Raw genomic sequence first — 21,560 nt, forward strand, 5'->3', positions numbered from 1 at the left:
AATTTCTATTATGTCATATTTTTTCATGTGATGCATTGCTCTAAGAAGATGTTCACTTCATGTCTATGACAAAATCGTCAAACCCTTCCTATGCTCAGTAGAGAAATCACACATGTTGGGTTGGGTTATTGTTAATATTCACTATTGGTTCGCGTGGGTTTAGTTAGATATGGTATTTGCACTTCTCAATACGTTTTATAACATAGAATGGTTTGTCAATATTTCGAAGATCTTGATCGTGTGACACTATTATGCTATCGTCTTCAACCAACCAAATCTTAATGAACACTATGATCACCCATACACAATTAGGGTTCAAACATAGAATGAATGCACTTATGGAGTCTAATGTTATTCAAACATAGAACTCCACAATCTTTAATATCATGGAAATATTTGGCTATAAAATATCGGGTCAACTTTCTTGGGAATTTTGCTATATTTTTCGTAGTGTCACCGACAGGGTCTTGTTTGGTGATTTAAAGGAAATGTTCGGAGGGCAATTCTGTAATTTCACAAAAATGATGTATGTTCGAAAGGAAAGAAAGAAGACGAAGACGACGACGACGAGGAAGAGGAGGAAGAAGAAAGACGAAGAAATAATGAAAAAACTGAATCCTTTAGTGAAGAAGAAGAAGCCTTTTTCTGCTTCTTCTTCTTCTTCTGCAGCATCTCCAAGCTTCCATCGGAGCATGCGACCTTTGCTAGGAATTCTGAAGAAATCCAACGTATAGCGTGTGTATGTGCATTTATATACTAAAGCAGGTTGTTTTTGAAGCCTACTGTGCAGTAAAGATCGATGGGAAAGAGAAAACTCGCGCAGCTTCTGGACTCGGAGGATGAGAATGACGAAGGACCCGTGTTATCTAAAGAGGACCAAGTTGGAGCGGAGGAAGAAGTGGGAGAAGAAGAAAAAGATGCAAAAGAAGGAGAAGAAGCCATGGTAGCTGTCAATGTTGCTGTTGGATCAGCAGGTGTTAATGAAGGAGAAAAGGAAAAAGAAAAAGAAGAAGTAGAAAAGGAAGAAGGTAATGTTGGTGATGGTGAAGAAGAAGAAGAAGAAGAAGATGAAGAAGAAGAACCTGCGGGTGAACCCAAGCCTTTAGGTGATGTTATCAAACGCAGCGGAAGAGGGAAACTGGAGAAACTATACTATCAAGCGTTTGAACTGGATGGAAATCGCTATGAACTTGTGAGACATTTTATCGCCTATATTGTCATGCTCTTTGGAACAAATTTCTTTCAAGTAAATTGTGGTATGGTCTGGTTTTCAAGTCCTTCAGTTATTATTTCCATGAAATTCTTGTTAATACATAAAGATGATTTGTTTTTCACACTCTTCAACAATACACTAACTGTGGTTAAGACCATTCAGATTAACTGTTTTTTTTTAACTCTTCAACTAAACATTGTTTGGTTTGGTTTTTTATGTCTCTTAAAGTTGAAATATCCTTTATTTCCTATTTCTAATGCTGTTATATGTTCACACAATAAAAATCAGTCAAAGATTAACCTTTTATACAGTTTTTAGGTGAATTGTGAATAAAACTCAAGCATTCATGCTTGACTTTTCAATGGCTACTAAATGAAATTCCGGTTAAAGCTAAAGTTTTAATGCTTCAAATTTGCAACAAATTACTGTCTTTTTCTCCATTCAAGCCTGCTTAACCTCTGTCTCTATTCTAGATTACCCTGTCTTTATGCAGGATGAAAGATTTGTAGCATGTTTATTGTGTTTTTCTGTGAAGTTTTATTTAAATCGTAATTTTTCATGCTCTTGAGCAATGTTTTTTCAAGTAAATGTTGTAATCTGGTTTTTGAGGCTCACAAAACTTGCTTAGTGCTCATTCAAGTTTATTTCACCTTCATTTCTATTCGTATATTTCTGGCCTTCTGCTGCTTGAAAGTTCATGAGATGCAAAACGACCAGTTTCTAATCTGACTTTTCCACCTTAATAATTTAAAGCTTCACGCGATTTGAGCAGTATCCTTTCAAGTAAATCTAGTCTGGTCTGGATTTAAGCCTTCAAAGTTGCTTCCTTTTTTTAAATTACAGTATTTATTTTGCATTCAAGTGTCTTAATATCTATTCCTACTCCAGATTACCTCATATTTATGCTTCTTCAAAGCTATGAATATGCAATTTATTACGAAAAGCCAGTCTGTAAAGTAGTTCTACTGCTACTTGTTGAACTTTTAAGTAAATCTTAACTTTTCTTGCTCTTGAACTATGTCTTCTTCAAGGAAAGGCTTTCTATGCTAGTCTAAAGCTCGAACTTGTTACAGTTTTTGAATAAAAAGTCTTCGTTTTGATTTGTACAGTTATTCCATGAATTTTTAGCTGAAACTTTAATCGGTAATGCAATTGAATACTGTTATTTCAAGTAACTGTTGTCCAGTCTGGTTTTTAAATCTTCAAAGCTGGCCATCACTATTCCAGATTATCTTTTCTTGATTTGTTCTCTGCTCAAAACCTCCTGAGATTATAAGCCAGTATCTACCATGATTCCACAGTTCTTCAATTAACTTTTATAAAATGTCTTGGGCTTGAAGAATTATAAGCCAATCTGGTCTCGCCAACTATAAGGCTTCAAACTTGCCAGAGTTATTGCCACACACACACACAGAGTCTCTCTCTCTCTCTCTGTCCGTTTCAAGTTCATTTATCTTCTATATTACTCCATATTACTTTGCCTGTATGCTTCTTGGAAGGTCTATAGAGTGGGGGTTGTTTATTACTCAAATTTCATATGCCTATGGATGTTCAAGGTCTTGATTTAGGTCATTTTCTTCTGTCCATAGTTTATTTATTAAAGTAAATCATACTTCCAAACTCTTAGTGTTTACCTAAAATCGTCACAGAGCTGAATTCTATTTTAGAGTTTGATATCTCTAGATTACTTGCTATCTGTATAACATAGTGGCTGTATAAAAATATGGATATTCATGTTTTTGATAAACAGAATCCTCATTGGAAAATGTTGGATAGAATACATCCTTTCTTATTGTTTTAGATGGTTATTGCCTCATCTTAACCGTAAATTTGTCAGTGTTTGGAGTTCCAACTAAAGTGAAGAATATAAAATGAACTGACCTTATATTAGGAGTCCATCTTCGAGTTATCAAATGTACTCCATTGCTCTTTCCATGATAAATGTAACAAATCAATATGTTACCCTATATGACCCACTTCACCGGAAGAACGTGCAGTAGCCACACGATTTATCCAACTTTAAAATGAGAGTGTTTGAAATGATAGTTGTCAAATGAGTTTACAATCTACCTCTTGATGAAGACATTTATCTGAGACAAAAATTTAAGTGAGACATATGTCAATTCTCACTCCAGAATGTGCTCAACCAAGTCTAGCCAGCTTATGGATAATGATCATAGGGAGGGATGCGTATGTATGAACTTGAAACTTGTGTTTGCCGAAAGGATATTAAAAATGCCAGCATGTTTGCATTTAATCGGTAATTTATACTTTGTTAATTTCAATATCTTTCCGTATCATGGGTTTAGTGTTGTCGTTATTGTCGTTGGTGTAAAGTTTCCATTTATAAATTAAACATTTTGCATAAAGTAATGGTGTATAACGTTATTGATGAATTCGTTTTATACTTTGATTTAACCAATGGTTTCATTATTTCTAGGAAGATTCTGTGCTTATCACTCCTGAAGAGAAAAATCAAAAGCCTTATGTCGCAATCATAAAGGTATGAGTTGTGCAAAGAATTAATTTCTTTACTTAGAACTCCTTCGTCACTTTTGTGTTTGGGGTTCTTCCCTCTGCTGTAGCTCTATGCAATCTTTATTTAAAAGTTTTCTAATGGATAATGTTAGCTGGGATGTATGCGTGATTTTGTGTTTAACCTACTTTAAGGTTAACCTGTTCTGACATTCTTTTCTTGACACTGAGAATTATTTAATATACTCATTATTTTCTATTCTCTAAAAAATATAATCTAAGTCATATAAGATGAAATATCTGTATCTACCAATTGCACCTTTTGTAAATATTTTTAAGAAGCTGTTTTCTGCAAAATAAATTATTGATTAGGCTCTTTGCTTATGGAAGGGTTAATTTCAAAATGGTGGGCTGGAAGCTAAACTGCTAACGTTCAAACTAATTGTTGGGCATTCAAACTTATTATATTTGGCATGTGGATTAGATTTATTCTGGAACATGATTGCATGGGTTTCTTGGGTATACTTAGTTGAAAAGTTCGTTTAGTGTCTTTAGTACTAGGCTTTTGTAGTGCCATTTATCTGATAGAAACAAATATAACATGATGTTTGTCTGTCATTAACTTATGTGTAATCACAATTATCAAGATTGTATTGCTATTGGGATGCACTTCATATCAAATCTATATATGCATTGTCCTTATTTATTTCCTAATTATTATTTTCGTTACCTTTTAGAAGTTTTGACTTTGGTTTAGACAGATCATTCTTTCTTGCATAATGCATTTTTGCTGTCCGAATTTCATGATGAAACCTGATATGCTGAATATTTATTGAGGATATTATTTGATTTGTAGCTTGATACAAGCTGAATATTTATTGAATACATTATATTTATAGATCTCTTTTGATTCGCATATTGGGTATCAATGAGATAATACTGGGTTGTGATCCTTTAACATTCCAGGGTGAAAAGCTGCAAACACCTTGTGGATCATGATCCCTCCCGTATTTATGAAGTTTTTTCTTTGTTGCATTCATAAATACTTCACATCTACTGAAATGCAGATGTAACATTGCTCATTTAACATAAAATTGACATGGATGTTGAAAACATGCATCATGAATTATATATTTACATTCAAAATGCCGGTTTATCGTTAATTCCTATTTTTATATTCTGCGATGGAAAACTAATAATGTGAGCAATAAAGCTATATATGGTTATTTATCATTTGGTGTTATTTTTATTTTTATCATTTCGCGTTTCAGGAAATTAAACAATCAAAAGACGGGAGTATTGCAATCACAGGACAATGGTTTTACCGTCCAGAGGAGGCATTTAAAAAGGGTGGAGGTAGTTGGTGTTCTTCTGATTCACGTGAGTTGTTTTACAGCTTTCACCAAGATGAGGTAGCTGCTGAAACTGTAATGCACAAATGTGTGGTGCACTTCATACCCCCTCACAAGCAAACTCCGGTTCGGTCAAAGCATCCTGGGTTTATTGTGCGGAAAGTTTATGACACCGTTGACAAAAAGCTTTGGAAACTAACAGACAAGGATTATAAAGATAGTAAACAATTAGAGCTTGACATGCTTGTACAGAAGACTAGAGATGCCCTTGGTGAGCTTCCTGATATTGATCCTGAAGAAGTTGTAGTTGACCAAGAAGAAACTGATAAGAGCAGAAGTCAGATTCGTAGAAGAACTATACTTCCTATTAACATCAACAAGGACGAAAATTCACCTGGGGATTTATCTGTAAAAGAATTCCCTGGAAGACCAGATACACCTGGCAGTTGTTTGGCACAATCAGAGGAGTACAAAACTCTAGTTAACTTCAACGTTCTCACTGGTAATAAGGCACGGGATAGATGGATGGAAAAGATTTTCACAGGTGTGAAATATGTTTGCAAAGTGAACTCAGAGAATGCTGAGAAGAATGTTGTAAAAGAGGAGACACTTTCTGCAGATACATTGCACACTGTCACAGAAGAGTCCGTTGGAACTCTAACCAATCATGGTAGCAACAATATGCCCAAGGCCTCAGAGGTGAAATTATTTATCATAACGATGTATTTGCTAGGTGATGGCATGGATTTGATCGTTATGTTTATAATACCTGTGCACAGGCTCAGTTTCATCTTAGTGGATAACACCATTTAAGATAACTAGGATAACTGTTCTGGTATAGTAGAATGGAGACATCTACTGCATATGTTAAAGTGAAGTGTTTGCTTCTGCAGATTAATGCTGATCTCGTTTGGCCTGACGATGCAGTTGCTGCAGTTACGGGGCTTGAGAAAGTAGCTTTTGATACATTAGGCTCTGATATGCACAAGTATAACTTGAAGATGCGACAGCTTGAATTCAATTTGAAGGTAGTCAATGATCTTCAAGAGTACACAAATTTGGATATTGTAAATCTTATATGCTGTATGATGTGCTCTTCTGGTGTTACAGAACAGTACAGTTCTTGCACAACGTCTTCTCAAGAAGGAATTGGATGCATCCAAAGTTCTGAATATGTCTCCAGCAGAGTTAAAGGTGTTATTATTTATTGCCCGAAGTTTAATATTCAAATACTATGGTATCTTTCTTGTTAGTTTTTGACCATAACCATGAATTTGTTAATAACAGGATGGCCTGACAGCTGAAGAGAAGAGTGCCCAGGAGCCAGAAGAGATAGAGACTATGCAGGTGGGTTGTGACTTGCAACCTGATTATAGGATTTGTTAGCTGCTTCATATATGAGATGTTGGTATAAGGTTGCTATCTTTGTAACAGATGGCAGATGTTCGATGTGCAATATGTGGCGAAAAGAAAGTTGGAGTAACGGACATTATACATGTGGGACATGGGGATAGATATCAGGTAAAGATGTTAGGACAAGAAGCTAAGATGAGAGCATACTGTTAGGAAACTGGAATGTATTATACTATATATTTGCTATGTATCTGACAATGACGTTCTGTCTTGTATCTTCTCAGTTGGAATGCTTGAAATGTGGAAATACATGGTATTCGTCAAGGGATTCTATATCCTCGTTGACAATTCAGACTGTCCACCCCAATCTGACAGTTGGTACAGCACCGTGGGCAACATCAAAATTTGAAGAGGTTGAGCGAGAGCTGACGAGCCCTAAGGATACCAAAAGAGTAGAAGCTTTAGAAAGTGGTGTAGCAACATCAGAGCAGCATGGTGATATTGGTAAGCAGTCCATTCCGGAAAGCCAAATCTAGAAATCTAAGCTTTTGAGCCCATCCTTAAATATATGTAGCCAGAATGAATGGTCCAGTTTGGGATCTGGAATGTATTTGCTAATTCTGTAAATATGTAACTTAGTGAACGATACACCAGTTCTGATAGGATAATAGTAGCATGTGTCATGTGTGTTGTAAATATCTTCCTGTTTTGGGCCTTTCGTTACACAAGGGGCATACATTTGTTTTTTGGTAGGACTTAAGGCGAACTGGTTTGTATATGTCTTTCTTCTAGAGTTTGAAATGAGCTTTTGACACCAAACTTCATTTTCAAATTTTTGTATGAGCATGAATACAATTCTTTGTTCTCTGCGTGAGATTTATCAAGTAAAATATTTATCAAGTAAAATTTACTTTTAAGTGAAATCTTTTCTCAATAGAATTATGAAGGAAGTCATATCTTGTTGCTGCAAAACATTTTAAGAACCAAAAAATGTGATTTAACCTTCTGCCTGATGTGCTTGGCATGTGGAATCTTCTGTGTTTCGAAATTTTCTAGTTATCCTTGTAATTATGTATCTTAACTTCCAAGATGACGTTGCTATAAATAGGAAATGGATGTATGTATTGCTGAGAACAAGGAATTTGATAGCCATATTCAAGTAAGGGTAAATATTCTTCCCAATGATCAATTATGCAAATGATGGGAAATAATTGGGGTTGTGTATGGGATCTATGATATGGTAAATGGTGGCCAATATCCCATCATATGGTAAAGGCTGCAACAACATTGTCGTGTTGTGCTTGTAAATTTTAACTTTTTGACTTGTAGAAGAATATTTCAATTGGTTTCATTGTGCCCGTGAACAAAGTGCGTGTGGATAGAGCTTATAAACTTGTGGATAATGTATTGCAATAACAAGTTTGTAAAGTTGGGACCTGGCTGTGCTGAAATATGATGGCAGGTATGGATGAGAAATATGAAAGCATGGAGGAAACACATGAAACGTAGTTTGTGGTGAAGAGGTCATTGCAACTAATAAAATGAAAATTGAGACTTTTTGAAGCAGCAAAAAAGTAGCCATGGTACATAAAGAAAGGGATCTATTAGGAGTTCATCCAACTTGAGAACATCATAGATGGAGGACAAAAGTAGTACTTGATAGTTGACTGGCAAATCTTACTTTTTAGACAATTTGCACTTGTCCATAATCTTTCCTTGTGGTCTTTCAGAATGAGCTGGAAAACCTATTCCTAGGAAGCATCCAAATAATGTACAATATCATGAAGGCACTTGTGAACAAATAATAATCACTAGGAAAGAGAGGTCATGTACATGTATATTGTATCTTGACATATGTTTACATAGAAGAGTTGAAAGTTGAACAATGGTACATCCGAGAAAGGGGGTGACAAGGTGAGTATGCATTAGTGTATAGTGGAGTAAAGATGAAACTAATGTTGTGACATGTCTTGTAACAATGTGAAAAAAGCACCACTCAAATGTAATGTCAAATGTTGTCTCACATTGTGCTTGGTAACACAATGGTGATGATGAGGACGCATTAGCGTATAGTGGAGTAGAGATGAGACTAATGTTGTGATATGTCTTGTAACAATGTGAAAAAAATGCTACTCAAATGTAATGACAAATGTTGTCTCACATTGTGCTTGGTAACACAATGGTGATGATGAATGTCATGTACATGCATACATACATGCACACACATAGAGAGAGAGAGAGAGAGAGAGAGAGAGAGAGAGAGAGAGAGAGAGAGATACTTTTGTGTTTGATGGTAGGCATGGAGTGAAAGCATACAAGTGGATTTTTTTTCCTCAATGGAGTGATCATCTTGCTTATTGGCAATGCAACATGTTCCACTACCCATGTAGTGTAGTTAGTGCGTGTCCATACTCCATTGTGACAAGTATGTGTTCTCATTGAGAGAGAGAGCTCAGTTGGTAAGGTTGCCCAATGGAGACCAGGAGGTTATGGGTTCAACCTCTACATTCCACCGTGGCATATAGTAAATTAAGAGATATATGTGGAGTAATAGAGAGGTGAGAGATTGGGTTTCGAACCCAAGATGTAGTGCTTGTATTGTAACAAATTCCAATACATAAAAAAGAGAGAGGGAGAAGTACTAATGACAAATGTTGTCACATTGTGCTTGGTATTAGGTAACAGAAGTGGTGATGAATGTCACACACACACACACACACATAGGAGAGAGAGAATCTACCCGATTTGTGTGTGTATGTGTGAGCCTAACTAACAAACTTTGTTGGTGTGTGCCAAGTGAAAGAAAGTCTCCAGTATGAAGCAAGTGAAAGCTAAACTTAAAAGCCATGGCTCTCGTGAGTCGTGACAGTCCGCCCTTCTTCTATATAAAAAAACATTTCTCCCTCTCTCTCTCTCTCTCTCTCTCTCTCTCTCTCTCTCTCTTATTTTATTTTACTTTATTTTATTTTAGTTATGATGACCGGATAAATACACATTTTTGCTGTAAACCAATTGTCTCATGGGCCAATTATGGCCTTAGAAGACGTTAATATATCTTTCTTTCTCTCTACATATACATATACTGTACATACATACATACATACATACATACATACATACATACATACATATATATATATATAGAGAGAGAGAGAGAGAGAGAGAGAGAGCAGAGAGGAAGAAGGAAGAGCATGGCCATGGCAACTCACTCCATTGTGCCCACCATTGTATCGGTCTTGCTAATAAGCTTCTTATATTTAACGTGGCCTCCCTTTCAGCATTCGCATCTCCATGAAGCCATGGCAGAATCCTCATTGATTGGTAAGAGGAAGGCGGTCCTTCATGATGATCAGGCCTCCTCCTCCTCCTCCTCCTCCTCTTCTTCCATGCCTAACGCTTATGATGTTCACACAGTCGTCTCTCCCAGAAACCCTAAGACAGGCTCCACCTCCACATCCCAGTTTGCTGTCTGTAAATTAGACCGCGCCCATGGTGGCGGGGACTGCATTGGTAGGGTTCTGTATTGCCCATCTTCTTGCTTCTCCATCGCCACACATCATGACACTGACGATGAAGCGGCTACGTCCTATCGCAGCGCTAGCGTGGAGAGCCGGAAGACAGACGGAAGGGGTAAGAATATTGGCAAAGAGGATTACGACTATTACTACGATGACTATGACTACGGCACTCCCGGAGGAAATGGTGGGAGTGGTGGTCAGAATGGGGCTCCGGGGGCCCCTGGCAGTGGAGGAGGTGGTACTGGTGGTGGTGGTGGCCTCGGAGGAGCTGGAGGGGCTGCTTCACCTCCTGCTCAATCAACAATGCCAGGAAGACTGCCTACTCCGCCACGCCCACCACCAGGAGGAGGAGGAGGAGGTAGAAGAGGAGGCGGCGGAGGTTATGGTGGCCGTAGAAATGGCACCACCAGAGCAGCAGCAGCAGCAGCACCTCCTCCTCCTCCGCCAAGTGCGCCTAGAGATGGAGCTCCCGGTGCTCCAGGAGGAGGAGGAGGAGGAGGAGGAGGAGGAGCCGGTGGCCGTGGTGGTAATGGCGGCGACCGAAATGGAAATGGAGGAGGTGGTGGTGGTCAAGGTGGAAACGGTGGCGGTCAAGGTCAAGGCGGCCGGAATGGTAGTCCTGGGCGGGTTGGGAGCGGCGGTCAAGACGGCCAAAGTGGTAGTCCTGGGACGGTGGGGAGCGGCGGTCAAGGCGGGAATGGGGGTCAAGGAGGTGGTCAAGGCGGCGGGGGGAGGGGGGGTCGCGGAGGAGGTGGAGAAGGTGGGGGTGGGGTTAGAGAAGGAAGTTTGGAGGGAGAGACTTACAGTGGTGGTGGTCCAATGGCAGGACAAGTACTAGGTAATGCTAATGGTCATGGTAATGGTGGTTGCATGTATGATTGTGTTACCGAGTGCCGCGCATTCTGTTAAGATCACCACCACCACCACCACCACCACCATTTCCTGATGCCCTGACCACTATTTTACTACTATCACCTCAATTCAGAGCATGTGATCACTTACTTAGCCACTCATTCTGTCTTTTTGTTCCACCTACCACATACTTTAGAGAGTATTATTTTATTACTCGCCTCCCCGTCTGAGTAGTTTTCTCTGCGCTCTTTCAGTTCCTTCCACCAATTCGCGGTCTCAAAACATTTTCCCCTGGAAGGCTTCGGGGTTGTAGAAAATCTGGATTCTGAATTATTCCCAATGTAAGCCATATTTAATAAGAAGAACTTGTACATTTGCATCAGAACTTGCATTTTTTTTCTTTTTTTTTTTAACCCGTGTACTCTCAAAAACTGAAGTTAGTTAAGTTAGTAAAACCGCATTAATATGAATTCAAACTTATTCCTATCCTGGTGTGTGGAAGGAAATCAGGGCCATTGTTTTTTTCATCCCCTTGGCTCTTGGGTTGTGAAAACTCAAGTTATGAATCCAAACTCTTAAGGATGACAATCCTACTATCTTTAATAACTCTAGTGTCCCCACCCCGCTTTGTTTTTGACAAAGCAACTCCGGCGTGGGACTCTTCTAAGGTGATGTGCCATCATGGTCTCGCGACTTTGTCTGTCCATGGCATAAACTTCACATTTAGATTGGGTGGGTAAATGAAAAATACATAGGATTATTCTATTTAAGAATTTCATGAAATTTATACACTACTGCTTCCTTATTGTGATCAAGTCAAGAATATTATTTGCTAGAGGAATTGTTGCCATGTTGATGATGTGTGGTAAGTATCTCTTGCGGCAACACTAAATTTGTTCATGCATTGAACATGAATAACTCGATTTGTATGTGCTTAAAACTATATTGTCACGATTTGTATGAAAGGCTAATGGCATCACCTACAATTTGGGAAAATTGTTGGTAAGTAAAAAGATCCAACTTCAAGATGTCAATTTGTTTGTGGTACCACTTTGTAACATCCTCTATAGGAAGGACAAAAATAATTGTTTGTAATACAGAAACACAAGTGTTTACGAGTTAACAAATTGTAAACAAGTTCTCTTTGTCATAACAAATAGCAAATTGGTTTTGGCTAATTTATTTGCCATATCATCATTAAAGACCATGATTAAATTTACAAGTGATATTTAGATAATCGTATGATTCACCATGTCTAATACTAGTAATTAATCAATGTATGATGCATTGGGATTACTAGATATGACATCTATTAGTTATTGTCAAGATTAGATCAAGCATTAAGTTGATAATAGTAGCAACCCTCTTTTCAACTTTTTCCTATGGTGTCTTCATTACCACAATGTATGACAGGAGCCTTTAGCCATACATTCCATGCTTTCCTCCTCTTGTGATACCAATGCGTCTACATGAGGTCAATGTCTTCTAGGAAAGAATTTGAAAATGACCAAAGAGGTTCTACTAATGCCATACCTATAACCAATGCAATACATGTTCCTACTTTAAATTGGATCACATCCCATTGAGATCATAGCCATGGAAAGGGTGATTGAGTACATGATTAAGATGTTGATCACCACATCAACTCAATTGACACAAGCAAGTTTTAGATAGATGGAAGATATGAGAAATGGTTTGGAAATAGAAGATTCACTTTTTCTTCACAATGTGTTAATAGATTCTTTCATGAATGAGGTCTTTTTGCAACACCAATGTACCACGTGGGAAAGATGAGTAGGTTCATCTTTCACATAATATTACACGAGTTGTACTAAACTACAAAACTTCCAAAAAGGAAACCACCCAGCAATACATGCTAGAGCACGTGCCTTTGTTAGCCATTCACACCAGTGCTTCAATATGAGTTAAATCACATTCTCTTCAATGGGGCTTGACCATGCATATTTTTCCCTAGATTGGTGGAAGTAGCATTGCTTGATAGAATGTACTATAATCAACCAATTCAAGTGTGTCAATCCAATCCACTCTCTACACATTCCTCTCAATATTACAATGTGTACTCCATTCCGATGTTTATTAGTGGAACTCTTGAGCCTTCAGTCACACTACTAAATATATAAAAATGATTCAGTTTTGGTTCCATTGATCATATTTAATATGTAATAAGTCAAGTATCTTGACAACTTGCTCTAACCATTGTTCTGACTACTTTTGTCTAAATCTGTGAAAATTTTGATCAAATCTTTATCTCAGGAAAAGAAATCACAAGCTCAACTGACCTGACATAAACATACATAACTAAGTTCCTTGTGGTGAACAGATAACACCATCTATATAACTGAAAGATTTTTGAATAAAAGGTAATAAGCAGTTGGAATCATGCCTTCCAATTATATTCCATCCTTATTTATAATGATCTGGAAGTGAACCCTTCCACAGTGATTACTGCAATACTGTAACATGGTCATCTCAGACATCTGTATCACAAAACCTCGTATCACAAAACCTTGTTGAACGCCTCTTGAAAGGAACGCGTTAGATGCATGAGAAGGAGAAATGAACTTGTTAGTGAACAAAACTTATTTCCCAGCTTTTGAAAATAGGAATCTTGAGAGTAATGTCCGAGGAGCATCTTGAGAGGTTGAAGTTGCTCCTGGCACAAGATCATACACTTCTTGGCACTTCCTCATCTACAGAAAAGAAGAAAGAAATAAGGTTAAAAAGTCTACGAAGTTGTCAATTTGTACCAAATTGTCTACAAATTAAGGCAACAATTGAGAAGAAAGAGATAAAAAATGAGTGGGAAAAATGGTGAATTTGCACAAAATTGACTGCTCATGAAAGCTTAAGAATTTCATACTTCCTCAGGGCTGAACTGTAACAACATTGCAATTACAGGTAGCAAGGCCTCTACTTCACCTGTAACCAAAGAACTTTTTTAAATCATCAAAATTTTGAAAATCTACTATTTTTTGTCTTAGAACATTATAAGAAAATATAGTGCAATGAATACCAGTCTCTAAAAGTTTCATGATAACATTTTTCAGGTATGTCATATCCACACCCTCTCGCTTCATAGACCGTTCCAGATTCCTTAGCTCTTCTTTCAGAGCTGATTCCTGCATGCACATGGGATACATGCATTGCTTAAATACATAGAGAACAGGCCATTATTGAGAATCAAGATGAGAAACCACAAATATCAGAAAAAGAAGGAAATAAAATGTGATGAATGCATAGACACCACTAAAATAAGTTATGCTCTTAAAACTAAAAAAAGTATTTATAAACAAGGAAATATGTATCCATATGTATTTCCCCTTGAACGATGCATACATATTTCCTTGCGTATAAATAATCAGTTTCTCCAGTTAAAACACATTTTAAATCTCAACCAAACCAGTTAATCTGCAGTTTCACGATTTGGTTTACTCAAGCCAAACAGTTGCCAATTTCTACCTGAGAGATTCTCTTTGGATCCATTATTTTATGCTTTTCCCTAGAGAACCAAGAATACAAGTGCAAAACCAACATATAGTATCCAACCTCATGTCGTCTGAGTAACATGAGAATTGCAGATAACTCAAGTAGACTAGACTGAGAACTGCATCCTATCAAAACAAACCCTCACTAGTTTTTGTATTTCTGAATCTGTCCATTGAAGTGTTAACTATCTTGGACAGCTCTACCATTCTGCTTTCATTTCATCTTCCCTTTTAGAGTTTCCTTAGTTCCTTTTTTTATCTCAAGTGAAGAATTAAAAGCATCAAGCAAAATAGACAATAACCAATACAGAAAATACTAATAAGAGAATAAAACAGTGCTGCTGATCTCATAGCAAACAGCATATACTCATGAGACAATGAGCATATAGTAGATGGTTTGAAACCCCAGAATTGACGAATGTATACCTGCTGTGCATGAAGGCGATTCTCATGTTCCAACTCAACAATTTCGTCCTGTGATGAAGTACTTAAGTACTCAATACATATTCTAAGGCATTTTCACATTGCTTAAAGCAGAAATGCAGAAATATATTCATTGCATTACTTGCAAAGCTTGAATATGGCGGTGGCACTGTGTCAGCTCTTCTTCTCTCTGTGCTTGCTGCCTGGCTAAAATCTATGTAACAAAAATTTGAAACTTCAAAACGGATATATTGGTATTAGAGTACAGAATATAGACTGCCACACAAATAGGCCTACCAAAATCTGTTGCTCTCCTGTTTCAATGCTGGAAAGGGAAGTATCATCTAGATTTCTCTCTGTATTTTTATGTAAGTTTAATTTTCAAAACTTTCATGTATCACATGGAGTTCGTATAGAAACAATAGAAAAGTATAAATTGATTCTTACCTCTGTTTGATGCAAAACTCCCTGCAGCCTGTAACGTAAAAAAATGAAAAACTCAATTCAAGCCTTGAAGATTCTCAACAACCTCTTTAAAAATCATATGAATGCTTAATGGACAAAGTTATATTCTGGAATCATAATATGGAGACAATACAAATATTGCGGTTATAAATAGTAGCAGTGGGATATTCCTTGTTGAGAACACTGTTAATATGATCAGCAGAAGTCAAACCAATTTAAAAGCCCATTTGCCATTTCCTTCGGACATTCCCTAAACTTAAGATCATCTGGAAAGTAATATTTATGCACTGTCACAAAAAAACAAAACAAAACAAATTTAAGAAGCAGACCAACCTTAGATGCATCAATAACTTTCTGCATGTCACCGATTTGTTCTAAAAGATGAGTGATTTCTTTATCCTTGGATTCCAACATATTATTTGCCATTTGTTGAAACGAAAAATGTTCATCCTGGAAGTTCATATGCACATGGACATACTAATAAATGCTATGGACCAATGAAAAGGATCTCATTTAAATTGGCTAATATTACCTTGAAATGGGTATAGCTTTCCTTGAGTGAGATGTTCTCCTGTTCTAACTTATCGTATATTGCACCCTTCTGTTGCAGAGTATTGTATTTATCTGAACTCAAGTAATACAACGTCATTACATAATTTGGGGTAAGTTTTTGCAAAATGCATGTTATATGCTAGTGTTTCTCACTCACTCCACTTACAATGAAGGAATGATCTGCAATTAGGAGTTCATACACGAAAGCAAGACAATGAGGTGATGTTCATAACAAAGAGAAATACTTCTGGTAGATGTGATGTTCACTTGCACAGCATGAGTGTCCATAAAAGTATCCATGCAAATCTGCCTAGGTGGGATCAGCGACTGCAAATCTCCTCCTATATTTTTGTCGCTTTATCTCTAAAAGTAAGAGGACAAAGCAACTCTGATCATTGTATTCCATCGGTCAACAGAGAGGTTCAAATCCTCCTCTAAAGGGACAATGTTATCTTCTTCTGATCTCATAAATGATTGGGTAATGACGTACATACTACTCCATCAGATTCGACTTCTTGATTGCAAAGCTGACAGATGCAGTCTTCAAAATCTATACAAGGATATGATCCAGAATCTCTCCTCCGTTAATGAGATGATACTTGGACCTGTCCTATCGCTGTGTGAAAGGCATGTGTGTTTTCATATGCTCGTCTTGAATAATGAGACCATTTGGGGATATGTAATAAGAGGGAAGAGGAACTCATAATTGTGCTTAGTTGCAGTCTTGGATTTATCATCCTCATCACTTTATTTCTGTCTGACTTAGTCACACACAAACATGGACAATCAAGGCTATGCTCAAATGTTCGAAGTGCATATATATTCATGCATGTACTTGGAACCAATCTCTCAGTTTTGAATACCAACAATTGGTCTTGCATTCCTCCGCTAGTTTTATAGATGAAGCAAGAGCTAGTTTGGATAGCAATGCCTAGGTAATTCGAGATTCAAGGAGATAGAGAGGTTTAGTAACTAAGTTCAGATAATTCATCTATACAGGGATTCTATCCAGGGAAAGAAGAACAGGAATGGAAATGTTCCCTTAAAAGGTGTTTGACAAGATATTCAAGGAATTGATGATCCATTCGAGTATAATTTGAAACAATTAGGCCATTGATGATGAAATCAACTCATTACTGTGAATGTAAACCAAGGAAATGAAAATCAATACCTTCCCATTCTGCATTTATTTCATCTATACGACTTTGCCAAGACTCTTGTTCCAGAACCAAACGTGTTTTTGTGGATTCAAGCTTTGTAGCTAGTTCACGAATCTTCTGTTCGGCATCCAGTAATGCAACAGATCTGAAAATCATACTCTTAAAAATGGAGATTCAAATTAAATCTTGGCAAGATATTGGCATCATAAAAACTTCAGAATCCTGAACCTTGCAGCAAGCTGGCTTTCATGCTCTGTCATCAGATCCTTCAACCTTTTCACTGCACGGTCTCTTTCTGTGGTAGCTGTAGCTGCCAAATTTTGTGCGTCCTGTATGTACAGGAGTTCAATTTTAGAAAGCATGCCTTCCTTATTCCAAATATCAAAATCACTGAAGCCTTTGTGAAATCACCTTTAGAGCTGCTTCCTGTGCAGCCAACCATTCAGCATCTTTTGCAGCAGACAGCTCAGCTTCTTTCTTTTGGAGTAGAGAATATGCTCTCAGTTTGTATGCATTGAAATCCTTTTCTATAAGAATTGCCTGTACAAATCAAAATACAATTTATGCACTCGAACGTGTTACTTAGACCCTTCTAAAACGAATCTATTGAGTCGAACCTGCTCTCTACAAGCATCCCGTTCTGCCTCAGCTACACTCAAGGCCTGCCGAACACCCTGGAGTTCAGATTCCATTTGACCTATCATGGCCATCAACATGCTTTTTGCTTAACACCAGTCTCTGATAAAAAAATTCTATCAGGAAATAGATGTTTACTTTTCTCTCTTGCAGTTATTATCTGATGTTGTAAATAAGACTTCTCACTTTCCTCCAGCTTCAACTTCACAACTTCCAATGTGGCATCCCAAGTTTCACGCTCTTTCCTCTATCATTTCGAGAAACAAAACTACAAACTGAGTGAAAATTCATTCTGGACATTTCAGAAAGCATAAAAGATTTCATACCCTAAAGATATGCATTACCACCAATCTACCATAATTCATCATACAATTGTTCTTGAGTAAGTTCTGGAATTGATGGCAGAAGCTTAATCTTGTTTTATTGTTCCCTCTCTTCTTTAATCTATCGTTCACAGTGCCCATTTCAATATTTATTATCCTATTTATCTTTTACTGTATGCACAGATCAAGGGTGTAGTAGAACAATCTAGAGAGGAGATGGAAAATAGGCCTTTTATTAGGAAAAATCTGATTTTGGCGCTGAAATATGAAAAATGACACAACAATTGGTTCACTTAGAAAGGAGCCATGATGTCCAAATCAATCATCCTTTCAAATCAATTGTTAGAGTCAATGACGGGGTAATCAAAATATTCTGGACAGGCTCACAAAGTCCAATTCATTTTCTGCATCTGTATCAGCTCTTCAGTTTTGTCCCTATGACAGGAAAGAGATCAGTGTCATTCATCCTACAATATTACAGCCAGGAAACGCATACAAATGCTGCTTGTCAATTTCTTTGCTAGCTGACAAAGTTATCTCTTTCTAATTCAGTCTTGCTAAAATTACAGAATTTCTTAAACCTTTCACATTCATATGATAAGAACTTAGAGAGGACTTGTTCTGCAAGTTTTTTGGAAAGGATACTTTGCGCAAAACATTTAATAAGATTGTCAAATTTAGCTCATATTACTTCATCTGAAACATGGTAGAAAACAACCACTAATTACATTCTGCACCATTTATTTGTGCACCTCTCCTTGTCTCATACATGTTCTTGTTCAACCCGTGCTAGTTCCCCTCGAGCAGATTCCAAAGATGCAGTGAGACGTATCGCCTCTCCAGATGATGTGGCATCCAGCTCAGCAATATGTGCCTCCTTTTGAGCCAGTTGAATCTGCATGCCAGTTAAACACTTCAGACGTTTCTGCAAACTTTTGATTAAAGCTAAAATGAGTAGTCTTTTTTACCTGCAAGGTAGCCGTGGTTTCAGCTGACTTGGTTCGTTCAAGGATTGCATCCGCTAACTGAGATTCAAGATCTTCAATTACCTGAAACAAATGCTCAAAATAGAGAATCTCGATACATCATTACCCACGTAAATCAGAGTCAAACACGTAATGAAAGACCAAGAATTACTTTAAACAAAGATACAAAACCAAGGTTATTTTAGAAAAATTTAATTCGATCAGCTCTTAAACTGGAAACATGCATGGAAATACATTTGATGCATAACTACATGTGTCTAGTGTAATACATGACGTAAACATTACAAATAAACATATTCATATGTGCATAATCATTCAAATAAGCCCGTAGTCAAAACCTTCTGATGTTTTGACACCACATCAGCAACAATAGCACCATGTTTTTCCTCCACCTCCATCAATTTGTCTGTCAGCTCATTAACTACCTAAGGAAGAAAGCAACAAGAGAATTCACTTTTATTGCCGAGATATAAGTTTTAGAAAAATGGATTCAATACAGATGTAGAATGCTTGGCACTTAAATTCATGCAAATGCAGTTTCCATACATACGCATGTTACATTGAAGTTAAACCTGTTCTTTTTCAAATGTAATTTGTTGTGCTTCTTTATGTTCTCTCTCTTTCGTCTCCAAATTGCGTTCAAGGTCCTCAATAACCTCCTTTTGTCTGACATTTCAGACACAAACCAAAAAAAAGGATTAGATTCATACCTGGATGCTTGTAAAAGAAATCCTAAGATGTGTACATGGTATATTTAATCATTATCCTATGCATACTTCATACTAGTGCCTAATGAATGGAGATCTATCTCTATCTTGCCTATTATATCCAAAGGTTCAATTAAATGTACACTTATTTTCTGAAAAGAAAAATCTGTGTTGTAGAATATACATAGAACCTATGTGTCACATACAGAAAATGCATAGATTTATCAACATGTACAAAACAGAAAATGCATAGATTTATCAACAAGGTTTAAATAGCTTATAATTTCGACACAAAACAGAAAATGCATAGATTTATCAACAAGATTTAAATAGCTTATAATTTTAACAAAGTGCTCTAAGGAAGATTAACAAATGAAACAAACAAAACAGAAAATGCAATGAAAACAAACAAAATAGAAAATGCATAGATTTATCAACAAGATTTAAATAGCTTATAATTTTGACATAGTGCTCTAAGGAAGATTAAAAAATGAAACAAAGTGAACCAACTATCTACAGCTTTAGGCTACGTGAATGATCATCTCACTTGTTATTAGCAATCCGGAGCTGTTGCCTTTCAGCATCTAATGTACGAAGAGCTTCACCAGCTTGTGCCCGTACTCGCTCTAAATCATGTTGCAGTGAGGTACACTGTGATAATGCCTGAGATGCTTTCTCTGAAGCAGCAGCCAGCTGAGATTCAACGTCTTCTTTCTCCTGAAATGTAATAATATTCTTTCTCATACTTAATTTAGGTCCCTTAAATGAAAACTAATTGCTCTTCATGGCTGCAAGCATTCAGATGAACATTAGGAAATATATAAACTAAAATAGCACATTGGAAGCCTCAAATTGAAATATATGTTTTCGATAAACATGTTCTTACCTTCTGCATCTCCTGAATTCGTTGTTTTGCACGTTTCTGCAGTTTTCCAAACTTAGCATCAAGTTCTGTATACTTCTTATCCCGTGCTGTAATTTCGTTTTCCATCTTTTTTTGGGCTGAAATAACAAAAAGCACAACATAATCTTCACATAACCTCCTAGAATATGGATTTCCATTAAACATAGTGAAATTCCTCAAAGAAACAAACCTTCTGCAAGTTCCAATGCTAATGTCTCTGCTCTTTGTTCAGCACCTGAGAGGGACTCACGAAGCTCTGCAACTAGTTTCCCTGATTCTGAAAGTGCAAGATGGTTCTGCTGCAATTGCTGCCTTAACTTTGTTACCTCTTCATACGAATTACCATTACATTCTGCCACTTGCTCTTGAAAATCTTCCATTTTCCTTGGTTGTTTATTCTCCTCCAGCTCAACTAAATCTGCTTCTGTGTCAGCTAAAGGAGTCTCTCCTTTTCCCATCTCAAAGCCATTTGAATGATTTGGACTCAGATCCTCGCCAGTATCATGGTAATCTGGAGGCACTGTCATCGGGGAAGAAATTTCTATATCATTATTCGGACCATTAGGATCTGATACTGCAACATTGTCCTTTAATTCTGACAGGGGTATTGTCTGTTCCTCTGACTGTTCAAGCTTCTCAACCAGGAGCAAAACCAGATACCATTTAAATTCATTAGCTACAAAAAATGAATACTTTTATCTACAGAAAGAGGTTTCTACGCTTTTTATTTTTTATACAGAGAAACTTAAAGTAAAACGTCTAAAACAAACTCACAGGCTCTTGCCTTGTCAAACCTTACGGTTATTAAATCTCATTTTGGCCTCTTAATAGACATTAATATAACTTTCTTTGTTTCTTTCATCGGGCAATGGCAATTTGCCGTGCACATAGGCCCCGGCCCCATGGACCACGACCTCGACACCCTTGTCATCGACAGATAAAAGCCATTATCTCCTGCCATCGTAGGTGCTTCCCTCGCTTTGGAGACATTTCCATTTTGGATCGACCTAGGATAGAGATCTTTCGAAGACAAAAGCTACAATATACCTAACTTGAGAATCTCACATGTGCCAAAACCAGATTCCCTCGTCTCTTTTCTTTTCATCTTATTTACTTTTATATTTACTGTGTAATA

General features: G+C 37.1%; 3 protein-coding genes across 3 annotated transcripts; 2 read left to right on the forward strand and 1 right to left on the reverse strand.

Annotated features, from left to right (window-relative positions):
* Window positions 1-553: 553 nt before the first annotated feature.
* Window positions 554-7,225, forward strand: LOC147848080 (protein REPRESSOR OF VERNALIZATION 1-like). The gene is made up of 8 exons (XM_087338662.1): window positions 554-1,192; window positions 3,654-3,716; window positions 4,960-5,739; window positions 5,934-6,068; window positions 6,151-6,234; window positions 6,328-6,387; window positions 6,475-6,561; window positions 6,678-7,225. The coding sequence occupies exons 1-8, from the start codon at window positions 800-802 to the stop codon at window positions 6,927-6,929; spliced, it is 1,854 nt and encodes a 617-aa protein (XP_087194788.1). The 5' UTR covers window positions 554-799; the 3' UTR covers window positions 6,930-7,225.
* Window positions 7,226-9,546: 2,321 nt separating this feature from the next.
* On the forward strand, window positions 9,547-10,820 carry LOC147848081 (uncharacterized). The gene has a single exon (XM_087338660.1). It carries the CDS (start codon window positions 9,585-9,587, stop codon window positions 10,818-10,820), a length of 1,236 nt encoding a protein of 411 aa, XP_087194786.1. The 5' UTR covers window positions 9,547-9,584.
* A 2,221-nt stretch (window positions 10,821-13,041) lies between these two features.
* Window positions 13,042-21,101, reverse strand: LOC147848082 (protein GRIP-like; the record flags this gene model as incomplete). Its single annotated transcript, XM_087338663.1, has 21 exons — window positions 13,042-13,474; window positions 13,645-13,703; window positions 13,798-13,903; window positions 14,696-14,743; window positions 14,835-14,906; window positions 14,990-15,048; window positions 15,140-15,167; window positions 15,491-15,607; window positions 15,690-15,781; window positions 16,881-17,014; window positions 17,098-17,198; window positions 17,281-17,409; window positions 17,487-17,566; window positions 17,644-17,752; window positions 18,598-18,723; window positions 18,797-18,877; window positions 19,153-19,239; window positions 19,387-19,480; window positions 20,069-20,238; window positions 20,408-20,523; window positions 20,616-21,101. Coding segments are annotated over 21 exons (2,405 nt in total), but the record flags the coding sequence as incomplete, so codon positions are not given.
* Window positions 21,102-21,560: the final 459 nt, after the last annotated feature.

This window comes from Azolla caroliniana, unplaced genomic scaffold, assembly GCF_043228905.1.
Source record: "Azolla caroliniana isolate FFs.n. ecotype wild unplaced genomic scaffold, voAzoCaro1.0.p SCAF_509, whole genome shotgun sequence".
NCBI classification, from domain to species: Eukaryota; Viridiplantae; Streptophyta; class Polypodiopsida; order Salviniales; family Salviniaceae; genus Azolla; species Azolla caroliniana.

What these genes read in the sequence shown, in the direction of transcription:
- LOC147848080 (XM_087338662.1), top strand. Translation starts at nt 800, where the DNA reads ATGGGAAAGAGAAAACTCGCGCAGCTTCTGGACTCGGAGGATGAGAAT. An exon ending in ATGGAAATCGCTATGAACTT is followed by an intron (nt 1,193 to 3,653) that starts GTGAGACATTTT and finishes CATTATTTCTAG; the next exon opens with GAAGATTCTGTGCTTATCAC. An exon ending in TGTCTCCAGCAGAGTTAAAG is followed by an intron (nt 6,235 to 6,327) that starts GTGTTATTATTT and finishes TGTTAATAACAG; the next exon opens with GATGGCCTGACAGCTGAAGA.
- LOC147848081 (XM_087338660.1), top strand. Translation starts at nt 9,585, where the DNA reads ATGGCCATGGCAACTCACTCCATTGTGCCCACCATTGTATCGGTCTTG.